Source organism: Heloderma suspectum, chromosome 1 (genome assembly GCF_057233095.1).
Source record: "Heloderma suspectum isolate Gila_16-S chromosome 1, 16-S_ref, whole genome shotgun sequence".
In the NCBI taxonomy this organism is placed as follows: domain Eukaryota; kingdom Metazoa; phylum Chordata; class Lepidosauria; order Squamata; family Helodermatidae; genus Heloderma; species Heloderma suspectum.
In genome coordinates, this window is record NC_139458.1 from 333532521 (window position 1) to 333551170 (window position 18650).

The following is an 18650-nucleotide window of genomic DNA, read 5'->3' on the forward strand; positions in this document are numbered from 1 at the left end:
ACAAGCCAAACCCAACCACTTTCCAAAACCCACCTTGGCTAGATCAACGCAAGCTGGGGTTCACACATCACTATGGCTTGGTTTAAGCCATGCATGTGCCGGGCACCATTTACCTAATCACCTGCCCAAGTTTGGTTTGTCGTGTCATCTGAACACAGGTGGCATGGCTTGTTGGAGGGGGAAACAACCCTCAAATAACCCATGGGTCAATAGCTTCTCTCCTTTTCACAAACAACTTCTGTTAGGGGTAGGTGGGAGAGGGAAAGGAAACAACTACAAAGGCTGCTTCTAAGCTGTTCCTGCACTCTAAGCTATTCCTGCTGATGTAAACTCTAGGAAGTGTACTTTAAAAAAAAAAACCCACTGAATTCCTTGATGAGAACAAATAACAAAAAGGGAATTCCTAGTTCCATGTTAACAGTGGAAGGTTCAGCCGTACTCTGAAACTCCACGGCAGAGAACTGGAGATTTAGAGAGGTCTCAACTTTTGTAAGCCCCCTCTTCTGTGTCTTTTTCCACAACATGGAAGCTTAGAAAAGGGTGGGGAAGGAAGGGAAGTGACAGGTGAGAGGGCTGGCAATGGTAGAGAAGGCTGAAACTTTCAAAGCTTTGGAGAATTCTTGGAATAGAACAAAGATTTGTTCAAGAATTCTCCCCAAAGACTAGGGAAAAAATAGCCCATTCCACCCTGAGCTGGGCAGGTTTTGACCAACACTACTCATGAATGCAAAGATAAGCTGTTATATTTTTCCTCACTGTTTGCCACTTCCCTATCCCTGATATGTGGTGTACGTGTACGTCGGTGTCACTAGATCTAGATAGCAAACATAAGGCTGGTTCACATATGGCATTTCCCTTACTTAAGACTGTAAGGTCCTCAGGTTAGGGGCTTGACCATGTACAAATGCCATGTGCATTGCTAGGGAAATAAAAGTAATAGTGTAAATAAAACTTTTCATAAAAGAGAAAAATGTGAACGCCTCTTGTTCAAAATTGGTGCAAGTGTTTATATTGCTGGAAGTTTATTTTGCTGGTATGAAGTAGGGATAGGGCAAAATTTGTGTGCTTTGCATTTTAAGACGAACAGGCCTAATTTGCATGTCCTGAATTAATACGCAAAATGGAATGCAATTATTCTTCAGTTTTTGCACTTCTCCAAATTTTACAATGCCATTGTGTGATTATAAATGTGTACGTTAGGGGAAATTGTGTTACAAAATTGCATACACATTTACAGATAAACTTTAAAAAAAATCACAAAGTGAAGCAGAAACGGGGCAGACTGAACTTGCGCTTGAAAGTGAAATAAGACTTGTCCATCCCAAAGCAAATTTTAGTTCGATTCAATGCCAAGTTTACTTGTACAACATTTTGAACTTCTGGACTATTGCCAAGACTGTTGTCTTATGAGCATCCCTGGCAGGGAATTGATATTTACAGGACATGCAAAGAATCAAGGCCCTTTTGAGGTGGAACACAGGGATGGTCTTCCATCGGAATGCCCATTGCATCCCTATAGACCTCATCTTCTCCTAAAATTTATCTGATTCCCCTTTAAAACCATCTAAATCAGGCTGGGACTATGTTTTGAGTCAGTGAATTCTGTAAGTGGATTATACACTATGTAAAGAGCAGCTGCAGAAAGCTTGCTTCGTCCCTCCCTGCCAGAAAGAACACAGTTCTTTTGGAACCGGACAGCTGACGGGCAGTCCACTCTGACCTCAACTGTCAGCCAGGGCCACTGGGAGGCTGCTCCCCCTGCTTCCCATAAAGAACATCATGGCTAGTGGGAGATCAACCTGGCCCCATCCATTGGCCAGAGAAGGTGCTGCTCCTCCAAAGCTTGTTTCCTCTTCCCTAGGAAGGAACTATGAAGCATCAAAGAAAAAGCAGCAGAGAGCATTTTTCTGCTGCACCTAGGAGTATATGAACAGGCTGTGGCAGTTGAGAAAAAAAAGTTAGGGAAGTGCAGTTTTTTTCTTCCCCATCCTCCAGTTAAAAAGGTTCCTCAAGTAACTTTGCACTTAGCTCTATAGTTTTATAAATCTCTATCATGTCTTTCTCCCCTGCCTACCCCCATAGTCATCTGGACTGTACCAACTGCTCATTCTTGCTTGGTGAATTGTCTTAATACAGCAAGATTCTGTGTTATTTCTAGGAAACCTAACTAAATGCATCTAAGAAGAGAACTGGGCGATTGATTATTAATAGCAGATAATCAAGCACAATACCTCTGTCTGTACCATATTGATGCGTCGTGAACGTAATGCTTTGACACAATTGTAGATGTCCACAACACCTTCTCTTTCTGCCATGTCTAGCATTATATCAATTACAATGTAACAGCCAGTTCGTCCAGCTCCAGCACTTGAATGAAGCAGAAAACAATTTACAGAGTATTCCCCTTGATGCATTTTTTTTTTAAATATCACCCCCCCACAACAAATTATCAATTAAAAATCTTATGGTTGTATCCAATGGTAGCTTTGTGCTAGTGGAAAGTGCAAGGTAGGTCACCCAATTTCTGTCGCTCTCCCCTTAACTACTGCAGTCTTCTGTACCATATCCTATACTATTTTGGAGATTCTCCAACCTTTAGGAGCAGCTTTTCAGAAGGTATGGGTGGGCTGCAGTGGATAGGGGGGAATCAGTGAAAATCATGTGCCCCTCATTGCGCAAGAGGAAGTGTTTTACACTAGGGCAAAGCCATGATTGGATAACATATTTTAAGATTTCTAAAGATTCCTTTCTTGTTCTATAAAGAACAAAGTATTAAAACTTTGCATACATAGGGAATAGTACTTGTAATCTCAGAGTTAATTAAATGACACATATTAGCATGGGTATTACAGATGTGTTCTTGTGCAGTTCTTGTTCATCTCAAATAAAGTTGCACAGGAGAAATTCCTAATAAAAATGTTCTCTGCCCTTGTAAGTATTAAATAAATAGTGTTATGCAGGAAATCTATACTTAGCTGGTTCCAAGGTCAGCAACTAAAACAATGATTTTGGGGGGCTTTATTTTTAACATGAAACATTACTCAAGGGCCTATTCAAAAAGATTTATACTATGGGCCCGGACTGATGCCTGAAAATCTCTCCCAAGGTTTAGAAGACAGAAATATTTTGTTACAGCTGCTGCTTCCCTTCAGCCATTTACATAAAATATGGTGGCACATATTTAGCTGCTCTATTCATATCTGCCAGTGAAGCAGTGGGTCCAGGGGTGCACTGGTGGGTCAGGTAGTCTTCTATTCACCTGCATTTCCAGAAACAGTTGCGATATTCCACATGGAATTTTTTTCAAACATCTAAACCAGTGGTCCCCAACCACAGCTGCAATGCATCATTGTAATATGATGTTGGATTACAACTCCCATCATCTCAACACAGCATGGTCAATGTTCAGGTATGATGGGAGTTGTGGTTCAACAATATCTGGTGGACCAAGGCTAAGAACCACTGATCTAAACCATCTTTATACCTTAACATAGCTGAAAGCATGCCAGATTATTTTAGAATAGATAAAATAGGAATTAACTAAATAGGGCATTCAGGGAAGTCTGATCATTGGATTATAGCATCATTGGTCTAAATCTATCAGTGTTTATTCGAAAAATAATGCAAGATATGTGACCAAAAAACACAATGCCACAGTAAGACCACTTCACAAGAGACTACAGTTCATGCACACATTGAGAAATTATAGAAAATGCATCTACCTCTTCTCTACACACCTGCAATGCACAACAATAGGCCCAGCACTAGGAGGGTTAGATAGTTTTACACGGCGTATAAATGAAAGAAGGCCTGTTGCATTGTAAGGTACTCCATGATCTGGCCAGCCAGTAAAGTGGAACTGTTTAACTTCACGGATTTCATTGTAACCTCTCTGTCAAAATTGAAGAATAAAACAGAAAACCACCAATATTTTTTCTTCATTTGATGAGTTATGGGAGGCAGTGGGAAAGAGACACACATTAGAATAAAAATATTGAATTTTGAGGCAAGCACAACTGCCAGAATCAATAAACATTTTTGTTAGTATTCTAAGCCAAAAATATGACAATTGTTGCTTAAAATGGGACTTCTACAGTGGAATTTATGCATGACTATAAATACAATCTGTCAGTTGATCTTTATCTGCTTCCTTCATCAACCAAATACAATATTGTATGCAGCACTATTTTCTCATCATACCTTGAAAACTGTACACTTACAGAGCCAATGCTGTATGTATTGTAAAATTACAACAGCACATGAAATTTTTCCCAAGAAGTACAGGATGTGACATGTGTTTGCATGCTAGTACAGAGGGCAGCTTGAATCAATCCTTAACGAACCCAGCCCTGAAGATTTATAGATTAAATTGACGCAATGCACAAAGGGCATGCCAACATTAGAAATGCATTGGTTTATACTAGAGTAACTGACATGGCCCCACCCCAGAGCTAGAGGGTACCCATGGAAGACAGAATGATGATTGAAACAGTTCAAGTCTGTAGTGTAGATATGCCCCCAATTTTTAATTTAATTTTTTTTTTATTGTGATGATACAAATACAGCCGAATAATATGTAGGTAGATAGGTGGAGAGAAAAATGGTAATCGTTGGAAAACATACAGCACTTGGATAGCTGGAGAGAAAAGAGGTAAGAACTGGAAGAAATACAGCAAGAAACAAAGACTTAATGACCCACAGGTTCAGACACTGTAGGGAACTGTGGTTTCCTGTTAAGCCTAAACCAGGCTAATAAAAGTTCATTAGGGTGAAATTGTATACATGTTTAGATGGAAAAAGCACTACAACTTCCAGCATTCCCCAGCCAGTATGTAATATAAGGTTCATATACCATGAAACTGACTTGGTTTAATCCCATATCAATCTTGTAAAAAGCAAAAGCACTAAACATAGGAAGGGTGTTCAGTTGGGTAGCAGGCAAGTAATTTTTCAGATTGAAATGATCAAGCATCAACTACATGAAATTCTAATAAGTTACAAAGAATATTAAGAGGAAGAATAAGGAAGTGTTAGGTAATGAGGTGAAGAAAAAACTGTGGAAGAAAGTCAGAGTTATATGGAATTGTGTGTGCAGATGTGAAAATGAAGATGCACATCTGACAATGATTTCTCAGGCAAAGAAGCTGATACTAAAACCCTTTATGTATGGCTTTAAGGGATAGATAGAACTGGAATACAGCTTGAATACCCAAATGTTTAAATTATTGGCAAAATATTCTATGATAGATTTTTTTTTATAGAAGAAAGACAAAATGCAAGATAAGGTTAAGAAAAAACTCAAAAATGTAGAGCTTAACTTAGCAGTATGAGAACAAAAAAGAAAGTCAATGCAGGGGTTGCTAACAATCTAGGAGATGGGGCAGGGGAAGGGATTCTAACTGATAAAAGTGTTGGCAACTCATAACACATTTTGAATATATGGAGTTTTAGAGATACTTACCCTTTCAAGAGTGAATGTCCTGACCACATACTCTGCAAGTGGTTCCACTTCCACACAAGTAACTTTGAAGTCCCCATAAACATCAGTGTCATCAGGCCAATACTTGTAGCACTTAACCTACAAACAACATTTAAAAATATCTCCAAACCAAGGAAATGTAATATGAAATAACTTTAGGGCACGTACTCAAGAAGAGTACAGTACAGTACAATGGCATCCTCTTAAAGGCTTTAGCAAACCAGCCAGTTCATATTGGAAGTGGGCTGCACTGAATGATCTTCGTTAAAACAATACTTGATCCTTTTGTACATATCAAGAGATGGGATAATTAAAAAATCCTATGTTGGGCCTGTTCAGATGATCTTTTCCCTACATATGGTGGGGGAATGAGATTGTGCTTTCATTCCCTGTCTCCTAGGTACATTCATCCCACTTCTAGACCATTCATGCATCCATGCATAGGTGCAATGTCTGTGCATAAGGCCTATGCGAAGATTAAAATCTAAATCACATCATGTGATATTCCACATAAATGAATCATGCAATATGGGATATGAACACTTGATTTTACTGATAAAAAGTCTACTCCACAAGTTACACACGTATGTGGAAGTGGTAGGACGGTGCATTTTTATTCTCCGACTCCCATGTAGGGAGTCATTCATCTGCACTCTCAGGTTTAAATTTCTGTTACCTTTACTTCCTAAGCCCTATGTCTGTTTTTGTTAGCAAAGGAATTAAAATGTTTAATAAGTTTCCTAAGATATCGACATTTTCTATGATAATACTCACCCGCCCAACCTCAACTAAATTTGTAACCATAACGATACACGCTGATTGTTCTTGCCATATCATTCTCCAGAAATCATACACCGTTTCATGGACTGGACCTGAAAAGAATATGCTCTTAAATAAATGTAAAGTAAGTACAAAGCCACTGATCTCTGAAATAGCTGTCAGTTATTTCCTTAGGTATGAAGGACTCCAGTAATCCTTCCAGGACTGCTGCACATTAATAACTTTTGCATCATTAGTGTTGAAGTATCTCATTTAAACCAGATTTAGTTAAAAAAAGAAAAGAAAATTAAAGTAGGTATTTTTGTCAAGTTTCCTTATGCTAGTAAATGGTAGTATCTGAGAATTAGTAGAGTTTTAGCATGGGTTCATTAGCACATGGAAAGTCACTTTATCATAGCTTTTACTACAGATACTGAAAAGCCTCTTTGACCTACTCTCCTGCTGTCAATATTTATTATAGTATCCCGCAGTCTTGCTCCCCTACTCCCATGTAGGGAGAAGATCATGAAGAGGTTAATCTGCATTGTGCCCTTACATTTCAAATTCTAGTACCTTCATAAACCCTGCTTCTGTTTTAATTAGCATTAATTAATTAGTATCCCCTTCTTACAGACAAACGCATATAGGGTAAGGTTATCAATGACTACTAAACATGATATATAACCTCCAGGTTCAGGGAAGTACCCAATTCAACACTAGCACTATCATAAATTACGTTGTGCTGGTGTAAGCAACATCTAGTGCTGGTGCAATGGGTTTCACCAGAGAATCCCATTGGTGCATTTGCTGGTGCAATGGGTTTCACCAGAGAATCCGTCGTGCCTGCAAACATTTTTGGTGATGCGCTAGAGGTCACTTACGCTAGTGCAGGGGTAAGCAACATGGTGCCCAACAAGGTGCCCTACCTTTCCCACTTTAAAAAAAACCAAATACACACATTTTCTTAGCACCACCTGGGACTGCTGTGAAAAAGGTTTCTGTTGGTGCTGAAAACTAGGTTCAAAGGAGTTATGTAGTGCGTTGGGGCTCAGCCCCCACCCCTGCCTTGTACTCAGGCTTTTGGGCAGGTTACCTGTCCTTTGCCATGCCTCCCATGGCATCCATTTTGTGGTGGTGCCTAGGAAAGTTTCTCAAATTGCCAAATGTGCTCATGGCCCCAAAGTGTTGCCTAGCCCTGAGCTAGTGCAACATAATTTATGTTAGCGCTAATGTCAAATTAGATATTGACCTACGAGTACCAGTTGCTGGGGAACTTCAATGGGAGAGGACTATTGCCCTCATGTCCTCCTGGTGCACTTTATGGAAGCATATGGTTGGCTGGTGAGGAAACAAGATGTTGCCTTTGGCTCTTATGTTCTGACTAAAAACACCACCAACTAAATTTTGTGTGTGAAATAGTACAGTAGGCCAACATGCTCAACTAAGACAGTTCAAAAGATGATGGAAAGAGTAATTCATGTCTACATTTTGAACAGAATTGAAATTCAATTCCAGTTTTGCAGGATAAATGACAAAGATCTATACAGTCTGCTATGCAATTTTTAATTGCATAGCAGACTGTTTTAATTGCCCTGCTGGGCCTGCTGCCGCCGCCGCTGCCACCACCACCAGGCCTTCCCTGGAGACTTCTGCCTGGCAGACCGCCAGTCCCTGCAGGACCAGGCCCCCAGGTACTGAGCCAGCTGTGCTGCTCCACCTGCCCTCCCTGGAAGGGCTACATAAGCTGGCTGGCTGAGGTGGCCTGGGAGAGCCAGGGCCTGCAGGAGAGGCCACCACCATCACCGGGGAAGAGGCGTGCCTGCTGCTGCTGGGCCTGCGGCGGCGGCGGCCGCTGCCGCTGCCACCACCACCACCACCACCACCACCACCACCACCTGGCCTTCCCTGTGGACTCCGGCCTGGCATTATTTTTAAGGGGATTTTTAATTGTTTTGTGTGTGTGTGTGTGTGTTTTCCTTTCCCTGGGGGATTTTGTTGTGGTTTTAGGGGTGGGTAGCCTGCCTGATAGGCGGGAGCGAGGGGGCATGTGTCCACCTTATGGAGGCAGTGGGGGGAGTGTTGGGGGCCAGAAGATACCGAGGCTGGGCGGCAGGCGCTGGCAGAGCACTAGGGGCAGGCCATGCCAGGTAAGGGGAACAAGGGAGAGATGTGTAGTATCTGTCCCCTGCTCCGGGCCTGTGCAGAGCCAAAGGATGGCTGGGGGAGGCGTGACCCCATCTTCTGGCCTTCATTTGCTGCTCTGCAATGCCAGGTCTGTTACCCAGAAAACCTCCCTCATCCATGACATGATCCTGGATGAGGGTGCAGACCTGGCATGTATTACGGAGACCTGGCTGGCTGAGGCTGCTGCTCCAACCCTTGCAGCCATGTGTCCAGCTGGATTTTCATATGCACAGCAGCCGAGGGCTGGGGATCGGGGAGGGGGAGTAGCTGTTATCTACCGAGAGTCCTTGGTCTTCACCAGACGCCCTCTCCAGGAGACCAAGGTTGCTGAGTGCATGTACTGGAGGTTGGGCCCGAAGGGCAGTCTGGGGATTCTGCTCGTGTACCGTCCACTCTGCTGCACGACTGACTCCCTGGCCGAGGTGCTTGAGGTGGTCTCTGATGTACGTGTACAGTCCCCTAACTTACTGGTGTTGGGGGACTTCAACGTACATTCGGAGGCCATCCTCACAGGAGCACCTTGGGACTTCATGGAGACCATGGCCTCCTGGGAGCTGCACCATATTCTAACTGGGCCCACCCATGTAGCCGGTCATGCACCAGACCTTGTGTTTGTTTCTGGAGAATTGGGGAGTGATCTGGAAGCCGGGGGTATATCCACCACCCCCTTGTCATGGTCAAATCACTATCTGGTGATGTTGGACTTCTCGGTTCCACAATCCCTCCGCAGGGGTGGAGGACCCATTAAAATGGTCCGCCCCAGGCATCTTATGGATCCAAATGGATTCCTGAACGCGCTTGGGGATTCTCTGGGGCATGCCAACGGCCACTCGGTCGAGACCCTGGTGGGTGGCTGGAATGCCGCAATCACTGGGGCATTAGATCAGGTGGCTCCGAAACACCCTCTCCCCCTGAACAGGGCTCGGACTGCACCATGGTTCAATCCGCGGTTACGAGCTCTGAAACAGGAGGTGAGACGGCTAGAGCGCCGGTGGCAGAAGTCTCGCTCCAAAGATGATCAGACACAGGCTAGAGCTGTATCTTCAGCCTATCATGTGGCGGTGAAGGCAGCAAAAAAGGGATATTATGCTGCCTCCATCACGTCTGCAGAGTGCTGTCCCAGGAGGCTGTTCCAAGTGGTCCGGAGCCTGGTCAGTCCTGCGGCTCCGGAACCACTGGAGCATTCTAAGGCCTCCTGTGAGGCCTTGGCAAGGCACTTTGCAGATAAAATTGATCAGATTAGGTGTGTTACTCTGCACGCTGTGGATACAGTTAGTGAGCAAGAGGCGGCCTGTGGCAAATTGGTTTTCTGGGATCGGTTCCAGCTTCTTCCTCCTGATGAAGTGGACAAGGTGCTTTCATCGGTACGGCCGACCACCTGCTTACTTGATCCTTGCCCATCTTGGCTCATTATGAGCTGCAGAGAGAGACTGGGTGAGGGGATCAAGGCGGTGGTGAACGCCTCCCTTGAGGAGGGAGTGATGCCATCAGCCCTCAAGGAGGCAGTGATAAGACCGCTCTTAAAGAAGCCCTCCTTGGATCCTCAAGTTCTGAACAACTTTCGCCCAGTCTCAAATCTGCCATTTTTGGGCAAGGTGATAGAGCGGGTGGTGGCGGTGCAGTTGAAGGCACACTTGGAAGAAACTGATTATCTAGACCCATTTCAGTCGGGCTTCAGGCCTGGGCATGGGACAGAAACGGCCTTAGTTGCCTTGGTGGATGATATGAGGAGGGCTCTGGATAGGGGTGAATGCTCCTTCCTTGTTCTCCTCGACCTCTCAGCGGCTTTTGATACCGTTCACCACGGTATCCTCCTGGACCGCCTGGAGGGGTTGGGGATTGGGGACACCGTATTGCGGTGGTTCCGGTCCTTCCTTTCCAGCAGGTACCAGAGGGTAGCACTGGGAGAGGAGGTTTCGGACCCGTGGCCACTTACTTGTGGGGTGCCACAGGGTTCCATCCTCTCCCCGATGCTATTTAACATCTATGTGAAGCCACTGGGGGCTATCATCAGGAGGTTGGGGGTGCGGTGTCATCAATATGCAGATGACACGCAGCTCTACCTCTCGTTTAAATCTTCACCAAGGTTGGCCATAGAATCCCTGTCCAAATGTCTGGAGACGGTGAGTGGCTGGATGGGAAGGAATAGGCTGAAGCTGAACCCTGACAAGACCGAGGTACTTTTGGTGGGAGACAAGAGGAGGCTGGGGGATGTTGACCTGGTGTTGAATGGGGTACGGATACCCTTGAAAGACCAGGTCTGCAGCCTGGGGGTCATTTTGGACTCCCAGCTGTCCATGGAGGCTCAGGTGTCAGCTGTGAGCCGGACAGCGCTGTATCAACTCCATCTGATACGGCGGCTGCGCCCCTTCCTTCTCGACCATCTGCTCCCATCGGTAGTACATGCCCTGCTCTCCTCTCGTTTAGACTACTGTAATGCGCTCTACGTGGGGTTACCCTTGAAGACGGTTCGGAAACTGCAGCTGGTACAGAACGCGGCGGCTCGCCTGATTAAAGGCAGCCGCCGGCGAGATCACATCAGTCCAGTGCTGAAGGAGTTGCACTGGTTACCAGTTGTTTTCCAGGCCAAATTCAAGGTGTTGGTTTTGACCTTTAAAACCCTATATGGTTCCGGCCCAGCCTATCTTAAGGAGCGCCTCCAGCAGCACCAGACAGGCCGCTTAACAAGATCAGCCTCGGATGGCCTTCTCTCTGTCCCATCAGCCAGGACAGCTAGACTGGTGGGGACGAGGGAGAGGGCCTTTTCTGTGGTGGCCCCCACTCTGTGGAACTCCCTCCCTAGGGAACTCCGTCATGCCCCCTCTTTAATGAGCTTCCGTCATGCATTAAAAACGTTGTTGTTCAGGCAGGCATTTGGGGTGGGTTAGGGTATTTTAGAAAATGTTTTTATTGTAGAATTTTATTGTTTTAAACTGTTTTTATTGTATGTTGTACATCGCCCAGAGTGGCTGGATGACCAGCCAGATGGGCAATTAATAAATTTAATAATAATAAAATAAATAAAATACATTGAGTACCTACATGTCCATTTTATTATTTGTAACTGTAGTGGAATGTAGTTGACAAATTAACAACAGGCATTAACTGCAGATATATTAGGATATGAAAATTAACTGACAGTATTAATAGTATGGAAAAGACTCTTACAAGTCCCCTGGACTGCAAGGAGGTCAAATCAGTCAATCCTAAAGGAAATCAACCCTGAGTGCTCATTGGAAGGACAGATACTGAAGCTGAAGCTCAAATATTTTGGCCACCTAATGCGAAGAGAAAACTCCCTGGAAAAAAAACCTTATGCTGGGAAAGATTGTAGGCAAAAGGAGAAGGGGACGGCAGAGGATGAGATGGCTAGATAACATCACTGATGCAATGAATATGAACTTGAGCATGCTCCGGGAGAGAGCGCAGGATAGGGATGGGGGAGAATTTCTCCCCGAAACTTCGGGGGGCCGAGTGCCAACGCATTCGGTCCTCCGAAGGTTCGGGGAGAAATTCTCCACCCCCCCCCCCCCGGGATGGGACTTACCTTTTACGAATGTCACTCCCAGCGGTGGGTCCCGGTGGCGGTTCGGCAGGTCTTCATCAGGGGCGGGGGCGGCAGCCAGTCTTTCGACCGGCTGCTGCCACCGCCATTACAAGAAAAGTAAAAAAAACAACAACAACGCCCCTATGATAGGCTACGTGACGATTAACGTAGCCTATCACGGCTGACTTTGCAGATCTAGCCGTGATAGGCTACGTAAATCGTTACGTAGCCTATCACGGGACTTTTTTTTTTTTTTACTTTTCTTTTGAAGTTCGCAGCCGGGGAGACGGGGCGCTTCTCCCCGGCCTGAATTTCGGCCGGGCGAGGCAGGAAGACACCCCCCCCTCGCATGAACTTCGGGGGGAGAAGCGAAGCGCCTCCCCCCCACCGCGAAAAAAGCTGCGAGACCAGGTAAGTGACTTTCGTACATCCCTAGCGCAGGACAGGAAGGCCTGGTGTGCTATGGTCCATGGGGTCACGAAGAGTCGGACACAACTTAACGACTGAACAAAATTATATGTAGCTTCCACAATTATAGATATAATTTGAGATGTTAAAGGACTCAAAATATCAACAGATTTTGGTGATTTTCAAGGTTGTCATATTGTAAAATGTGTTCCATTGGTTCAGCTAAGCACTGAAGAGATAGAAATCTCTTTAAGCTTTTCTTATCTGACGTAGCTGGGGAAAAACTGCTGTAGTAATGGTTAATGTTTCTTTTTTTCTGACATGATAAACTTAGATTAATTATGTCCCACATAATAAGAGTTTGTTCTATGACAAGAAAAACATTTCAGATAAAGCTGGGACTCTGCTGCTTTTCAGCCACATAATTACCTTTCTTTTGTATCACTCTGCATGGTTGAAGCTACTGCCTAGTTGACTGAATCCAGGCATAGAAGATTAAACAAAGTAAGTCCAAGCGTCTATTGCCCCACTCCAGAGCCTACATTCATTGCAACTACCAAAGGGGCGCGCCACTCCTCTCTGCCTGAAAATAAACTGGACTGCTCCAACTGCAACACCTGAACAGCCCCCACCCCTTTCCTTAAGCCCCAAACTGCCTTATATTGCGGGAGGGGTTAACAGGAGGCAGAAGGCTCCTATGCCGACACAGGAGGCCCTGTGGGGCCTCTCTGGCTGCACAGAGCACCATCTGCAGTCTTCTTCCAGGTAAGGATATATTTTTTTTTACTTGGGTAAGAGATAGGGGGTTCATAGGCAGCGGAGGGCATGGTGGAGGCAATGGGTGAGCCCCAATTCAATTCAGGCAAAGTTCAAAGGTGACATTGCCTTGAAGTTTCATTTTAATCTTCCCTTCAAATACTCACACTATCCCTAATTCCACACATATGTATGTATGCCATAGCCACCGCTCTGAGCAGCCACTTGGGCACTAACTCTAATCCAGATGAAGAGGGGCCCACCAGATCAGCTGGTCCAGCAGAAGAGATGCTGGATAGCAACCCAGGCGCCAGCAACATTTATTTATTTAGAATATTTGATTGCCCCTCCATTCAAAGAATGCTTGAGGTGATGCACAATAAAAAATACGAAGATTAAAAAACATAAAAATACAAAAACCTAAAACATATTTTAAAACTGGGGATTAATAATAAAAACAGAGCACAGAAATAACTATTAAAAGTTCAGTGGAACAATATCATCTTCACCAGCCATCTACAGGACACTAACTTCTCTTGGAAGGACATTCCACAACTAATACACAGGCCCTGTTACGAGTACCCACCAGCCTCACCTCTTTAAGAGGTGGGACAAGCAACAAAGCCTCAAACAAAGAACACATATTTCAGGCAAGCTGATAAGGGAGGAGGCAGTCTTTGAGGTACCCTGGCCCCAAGTCACTTAGGTAAGAACTAGCACCTTGAATTGAGCTCAGAAACAAACTGGAAGCCAGTGGAGGTGTTTTAAGACCAGTGGCATGTGGTCTATAAAACATACCAGACAAAAGTCTGGCAGCATACTTTGCGCTAGTTGAAGTTTCTGGACACTCTTCAAAGGTAGGACAGCCCCACATAGAGCACATTACAGTAATCTAAATGTGAGGTGATTGAGGCATGGATCACTGTAGCCAGATCCACCTTCCAACCAAAGCTCGGCAAAGGTACTCCTGGGCACCACCACCACCTGACCACCAAGGAGCTGCACTGGATCTAGGAGCACCCCCATCTGCATGTATGATCCTTCAGAAGAAGTGCTACCCCATCTAGAACAGGTTGTAGTCCCAGTCCCAAATTGGCCTGTCTCCAGACCAACAAGACTTTTGTTTTGTTGGACTGAGCCTCAGTTTGTTCACCCACATTGAGTCCTTTGCTGCACTCAGACACTGGTTCAGGACTTCTACAGCCTCCTTGGAATCAGTTGAAAAGAAGAGACAGAACTGAGCCAGTGTGGTGTAGTGGCAGGAGTGTTGGACTGGGAGTTGAGAGATCCGGGTTCTAGTCCCCACTCGGCCATGGAAGCTCACTGGGTGACTTTGGGCCAGTCACAGACTCTCAGCCCAACCCACCTCACAGGGTTGTTGTTGTGAGGATAAAATGGAGAGGAGGAGGATAATGTAAGCCACCTTGGGTTCCTTGCAAGAGGAAAAAAGGCGGGGTATAAATGCAATAAATAAATATAAATAAATATCATCAGCATAGTGATGAGACCCCACCCCAAAACTCCAGATGACCTTTCCCAGTGGCTTCATGTATACCTTAAACAGCATGGAGTACAGAAAAGAGCCCTGAGGAGCTGCATAGGCCAATGGCCAAGGGGACGAACAACAGTCTCCCAGCACCACCTTCTGGGAATGCTCGGCCATATAGGGCTGGAACTATTGCAACATAGTGCCTTTGAGTCCCACATCAACCAAGCATTCCAGGAAAATACCATGACTGATGGTATCACATGTCACTGAGAGGTACAGCAAACCCAACAGAGAGACACTCCCTATGTCTAGGTCCCGGCATAGGTCACCAACCAAGGCAACCAAAGCTATTTCCAACCCAAAACCAGGTCAGAGACTGGGCTCCTGAGCCCGTTAAGCCAGGACCCTCTAAAGCGGGACCTCTGTAATTGGCAACTCCTGCACCCACCAAGGAATCATCCCCGTCCACACCAGGGACCCCATACACCGCTTTAAGACCCTCTCAAGGAAGGGGTGGAGTCTGGGAGGGTGGTCTGGCCCTGGACGGTTAGAAGTCCCCAAATCTTGTTGAAAGAAGTTTCTCAGTTCTCTGGGGTTCTGCAATTATGGCCTGTCTTACTGAGTACCCCATTATGCCCTATGGGCTTATGCACAAAGTCAAGAAAGGGCAACAGATATGTGTCTCCATTTATTTCAATAGAGTGGGGAGCTCCCTATAGATATTTCTTTGTGCATATACAAATGGAGAAGCTGTTCCAGACAAGGGAGCTGTGGGGTACTTTAGATCCTTAAACCTCTGTGAGACTACTGGATTGTGTTGCATATGTGCTCAGAACATTTTCTACATGAAAATTTTGTTCAAGCATGTACCAACTGGGCACCATTCATGAAACTGCTGGTATACAAATGGGAAAACAGCAGTTGTTGGTTCCACTACTGTGGGAGGACTAGGTCTAACCCCTTTGCCCCAGATCATTTCCCTAATTAAATTGTTCCCCTTCAAGCCGATACTAGTTCCAGAAGGGAACAAAAAATTATGATGTGGGTGGGTGCCTGCCTGCCTTGTTCCCCCCTCTGCAACTAAGAGCAGCTCCATAAGGGAGCAGCATTGGAGGGGTGATTTGAGTCACGCAAATAGTTCAGGAAGAAACAGTTAAAAACAACCTCTACCAGTGCTGCAGCTCTGACTGCCCCCCACCCACTGTGTTTGCTTTTAAGCAGAAAAAAATATGTTAGTAGTTCCAACTGATGATCTCACGTGTTGCATCTAGTTTGACTCTGAATTATGTAAAGATCCTTTGTTATACTTTAGGCCAATCTGGACAATGTCTGAGGGATCGCTCCACCCCATGATGTAAAAGGGTGTGCATGCTTGCTGTTCACTAGGAGACAGGATGTCTGTGTTACGGCAAACACACATAAAGCCCTATGCATGTAGGCCTCAATCTCACGGTCAATTTCTGGATTTGGGGGAGGGGGGAATCAACCTAGGAACTTATACCAAATCAGGCCACTGGTTAATTTTGTTAAGTATTGCTTCTTCTAGCAGGCAACAACTCTCCAGAGTTTCAGACAAGAGACTTTCCAAACCATCCCTGGAGATGCCAGGGATTGAACCTGGGATCTCTCTGCATGCCAAGCATGTACTCTACCACTTAGCTACAGCCCTTTCCTCAACTACAGGACTAATTCCTACATGTGTAGGGTTTTTACAGGTACATGTCACAGTGCAAACATTCCATCCCTGCATGAATGTGTGGGGCCAGCAGAGATGGGGCCATGCCCCCACATCTCTCCCTCTACAGTGTGCTGGAGCAATCCTTCAGTTATATAAACAGATAACTTAGAAATAGCTATGAGAATTTTACAATGCTGCAAATACTCTAGCGAATGCTTACCTTGGGTTGCAATGTAGTGACTTGGTCTTTGGTATCCCTGAAACAGCAAAATAAGTTGGTTTCTATAACTGACTATTTGCTTGAAAAATAGAATCCAATAGGGAAAATGAAGGCGTACCCAAGACATTTGTAGGCATCTTTTTCAAAATAGGCTAGCGGTAGTTAAAGAGGCTAATGCAGTCAGCCATATTCGGTTGCCTAGCACATACTTAAATTATGCAATTCGCTTGCAAGATGTAATGATGGCTGCCAACTTGGATGGCTTTAACAAGGGATTAGACAAATTCATGGAGGATAAGGCTATCAATGGCTACTAATTATGATAGCTATAAACTATCTCCAGTATCAGAGGCAGCATGTCTGTGTTTCCTAGCTGCTGGGGAAAATGGAAGTGGGACGGCGCTATTGCACTCATGTCCTGTTGGTGGGTTTCCCATGGGTATCTGGTTGGCCACTGTGCAAACACAACACTAGACTAGATAGGACTTTGGCCTGATCCAGCAAGGCTCTTATTTTCTAATCATTTTCCAAACTTCCAAGTACGATGTTAGAATTGGAATGAACTCTAATTGATTTCAATAGGTTTTATTTCTGAGTGCTTAGGCTTGGATGAAAATTTCATATAACTTTATACAATGTTTACTATAAGGAATATCATTAGATCGGTGCTTCCTAATGGGTGTGTCTTGTGTAAAATCTATGACTGTTAATATTTAATATCAGATTTGTGCTTGTTCAGTAAAACTATAAGCTTTTTCTTCACTTTTTATAATGTAAATAGTTCCATTTGCTTCATTTAATAAGCTGTGAAACAATCAGACGTCATTAGCAAAAACTAACTCGCTATGAATGCGCAAAAAATATTAGAGCCATAAATAATAAGCAGAATAGCTGAATGTTAGAGCTGGACAATGTGTATGTGTGCACAGATTCAAAATCTACATGCGATATTGTACAAACACTTTGTGTGTTTACATAGAACAGATTTTTAGAAATGAAACACATGGTGTGTATATATACTTTACATAAAGACATGTATATACACACACACATATATAGTAATATTGAACTTTCTCTACAATACCATTTTCAAATACAGGGAAGGATTCCATTTCTGCAAGTAGTTTTGAACACTATTAACTTCAATTTATTAGAGTATAAACTACAAAAAGATAACTAGATTCCAAGGAAATTATTTCATCAAAGTCCCACATTTTTGCCAATAGTATGACATAGGATTGTAGGAAGTAAGCAGTTTAGAAGTGTTAGCTTGCAAGGAAAATGTGAGGCCTCACAAGTAAGACTTAAGCTTTTGTAAACAACATCTTCACTGATATTTACCCTCAATATGTCTATGGATTATCCTTGTTCTTAAAAATACCTCTGGAGGAAGCAGGATTGTAAAATGTTCCTCTATAAAGCACAGTGTACGCAGTTGCTTGAGTTAGGAAATTACTACTATGAAAATGAACACCCCATAGATAATGAATCAGCAGTTTATTTGTTGTTGAGAAATATCAATTTACAGCTGTGATCTTGCTCATAAACATGTAGAAGTATTATTCTCTATTCTAATTATCAGGGATCTTTGTATGAAATACGTTTATTAAAAGTGTCAGTAGATCAACTGTAAATGCTGAGACACCATTCTATTTATGCAACAAACATCATGAACTACACCTGCCTGCAGAAGTATTTTACAAGTGCACACATGAAGGTTTTGATTATTGTATTGCCACATATTTTTAAATTGTGCACTAAAATCAGTTCTTAAATAAATACATTATTTCAGTATAAAGTATTCCACTAAATCATGCCACCGTTATAGGCCTTATAGTCACGGACAGCACAATTCTGTAGGGATAGTCAGCCACTTCTGAGGCGACCAACTTTCCAATGCAGGGTGGGCGGAGCACAGAGGAGATCTTTTCCTCCATGCTCTGGCCACCTGCACTTGTGGCTAGATAGCCAATTTCGGCTGTCTAGCTGGGGCGGTGCAGGGGGCGGGGAGGCCAGATGACACATAGAAGTGTTATACTGGCACTTCCACTGTCCCCTCCCCTCCCCCAGGTACACCCCCTTTTCCCCTGCTCTGCACTGCTCTTCCAAGCACAAAGCCAAGGACAAACC

General features: G+C 44.3%; 1 protein-coding gene across 2 annotated transcripts in view; it reads right to left on the reverse strand.

Annotated features, from left to right (window-relative positions):
- Positions 1–18650, reverse strand: part of PTPRK (protein tyrosine phosphatase receptor type K) — a 516066-nt gene that overhangs the window by 12650 nt on the left and 484766 nt on the right. For both annotated transcript variants that reach the window (XM_084827484.1, XM_084827485.1), the window contains 5 exons: positions 16521–16557; positions 6254–6351; positions 5462–5578; positions 3723–3892; positions 2232–2367 (listed from right to left, as the gene is read on the reverse strand). In XM_084827484.1, the coding sequence (XP_084683610.1) occupies positions 2232–2367; positions 3723–3892; positions 5462–5578; positions 6254–6351; positions 16521–16557 (558 nt within the window). The remainder of the gene's footprint in view (positions 1–2231; positions 2368–3722; positions 3893–5461; positions 5579–6253; positions 6352–16520; positions 16558–18650) is intronic.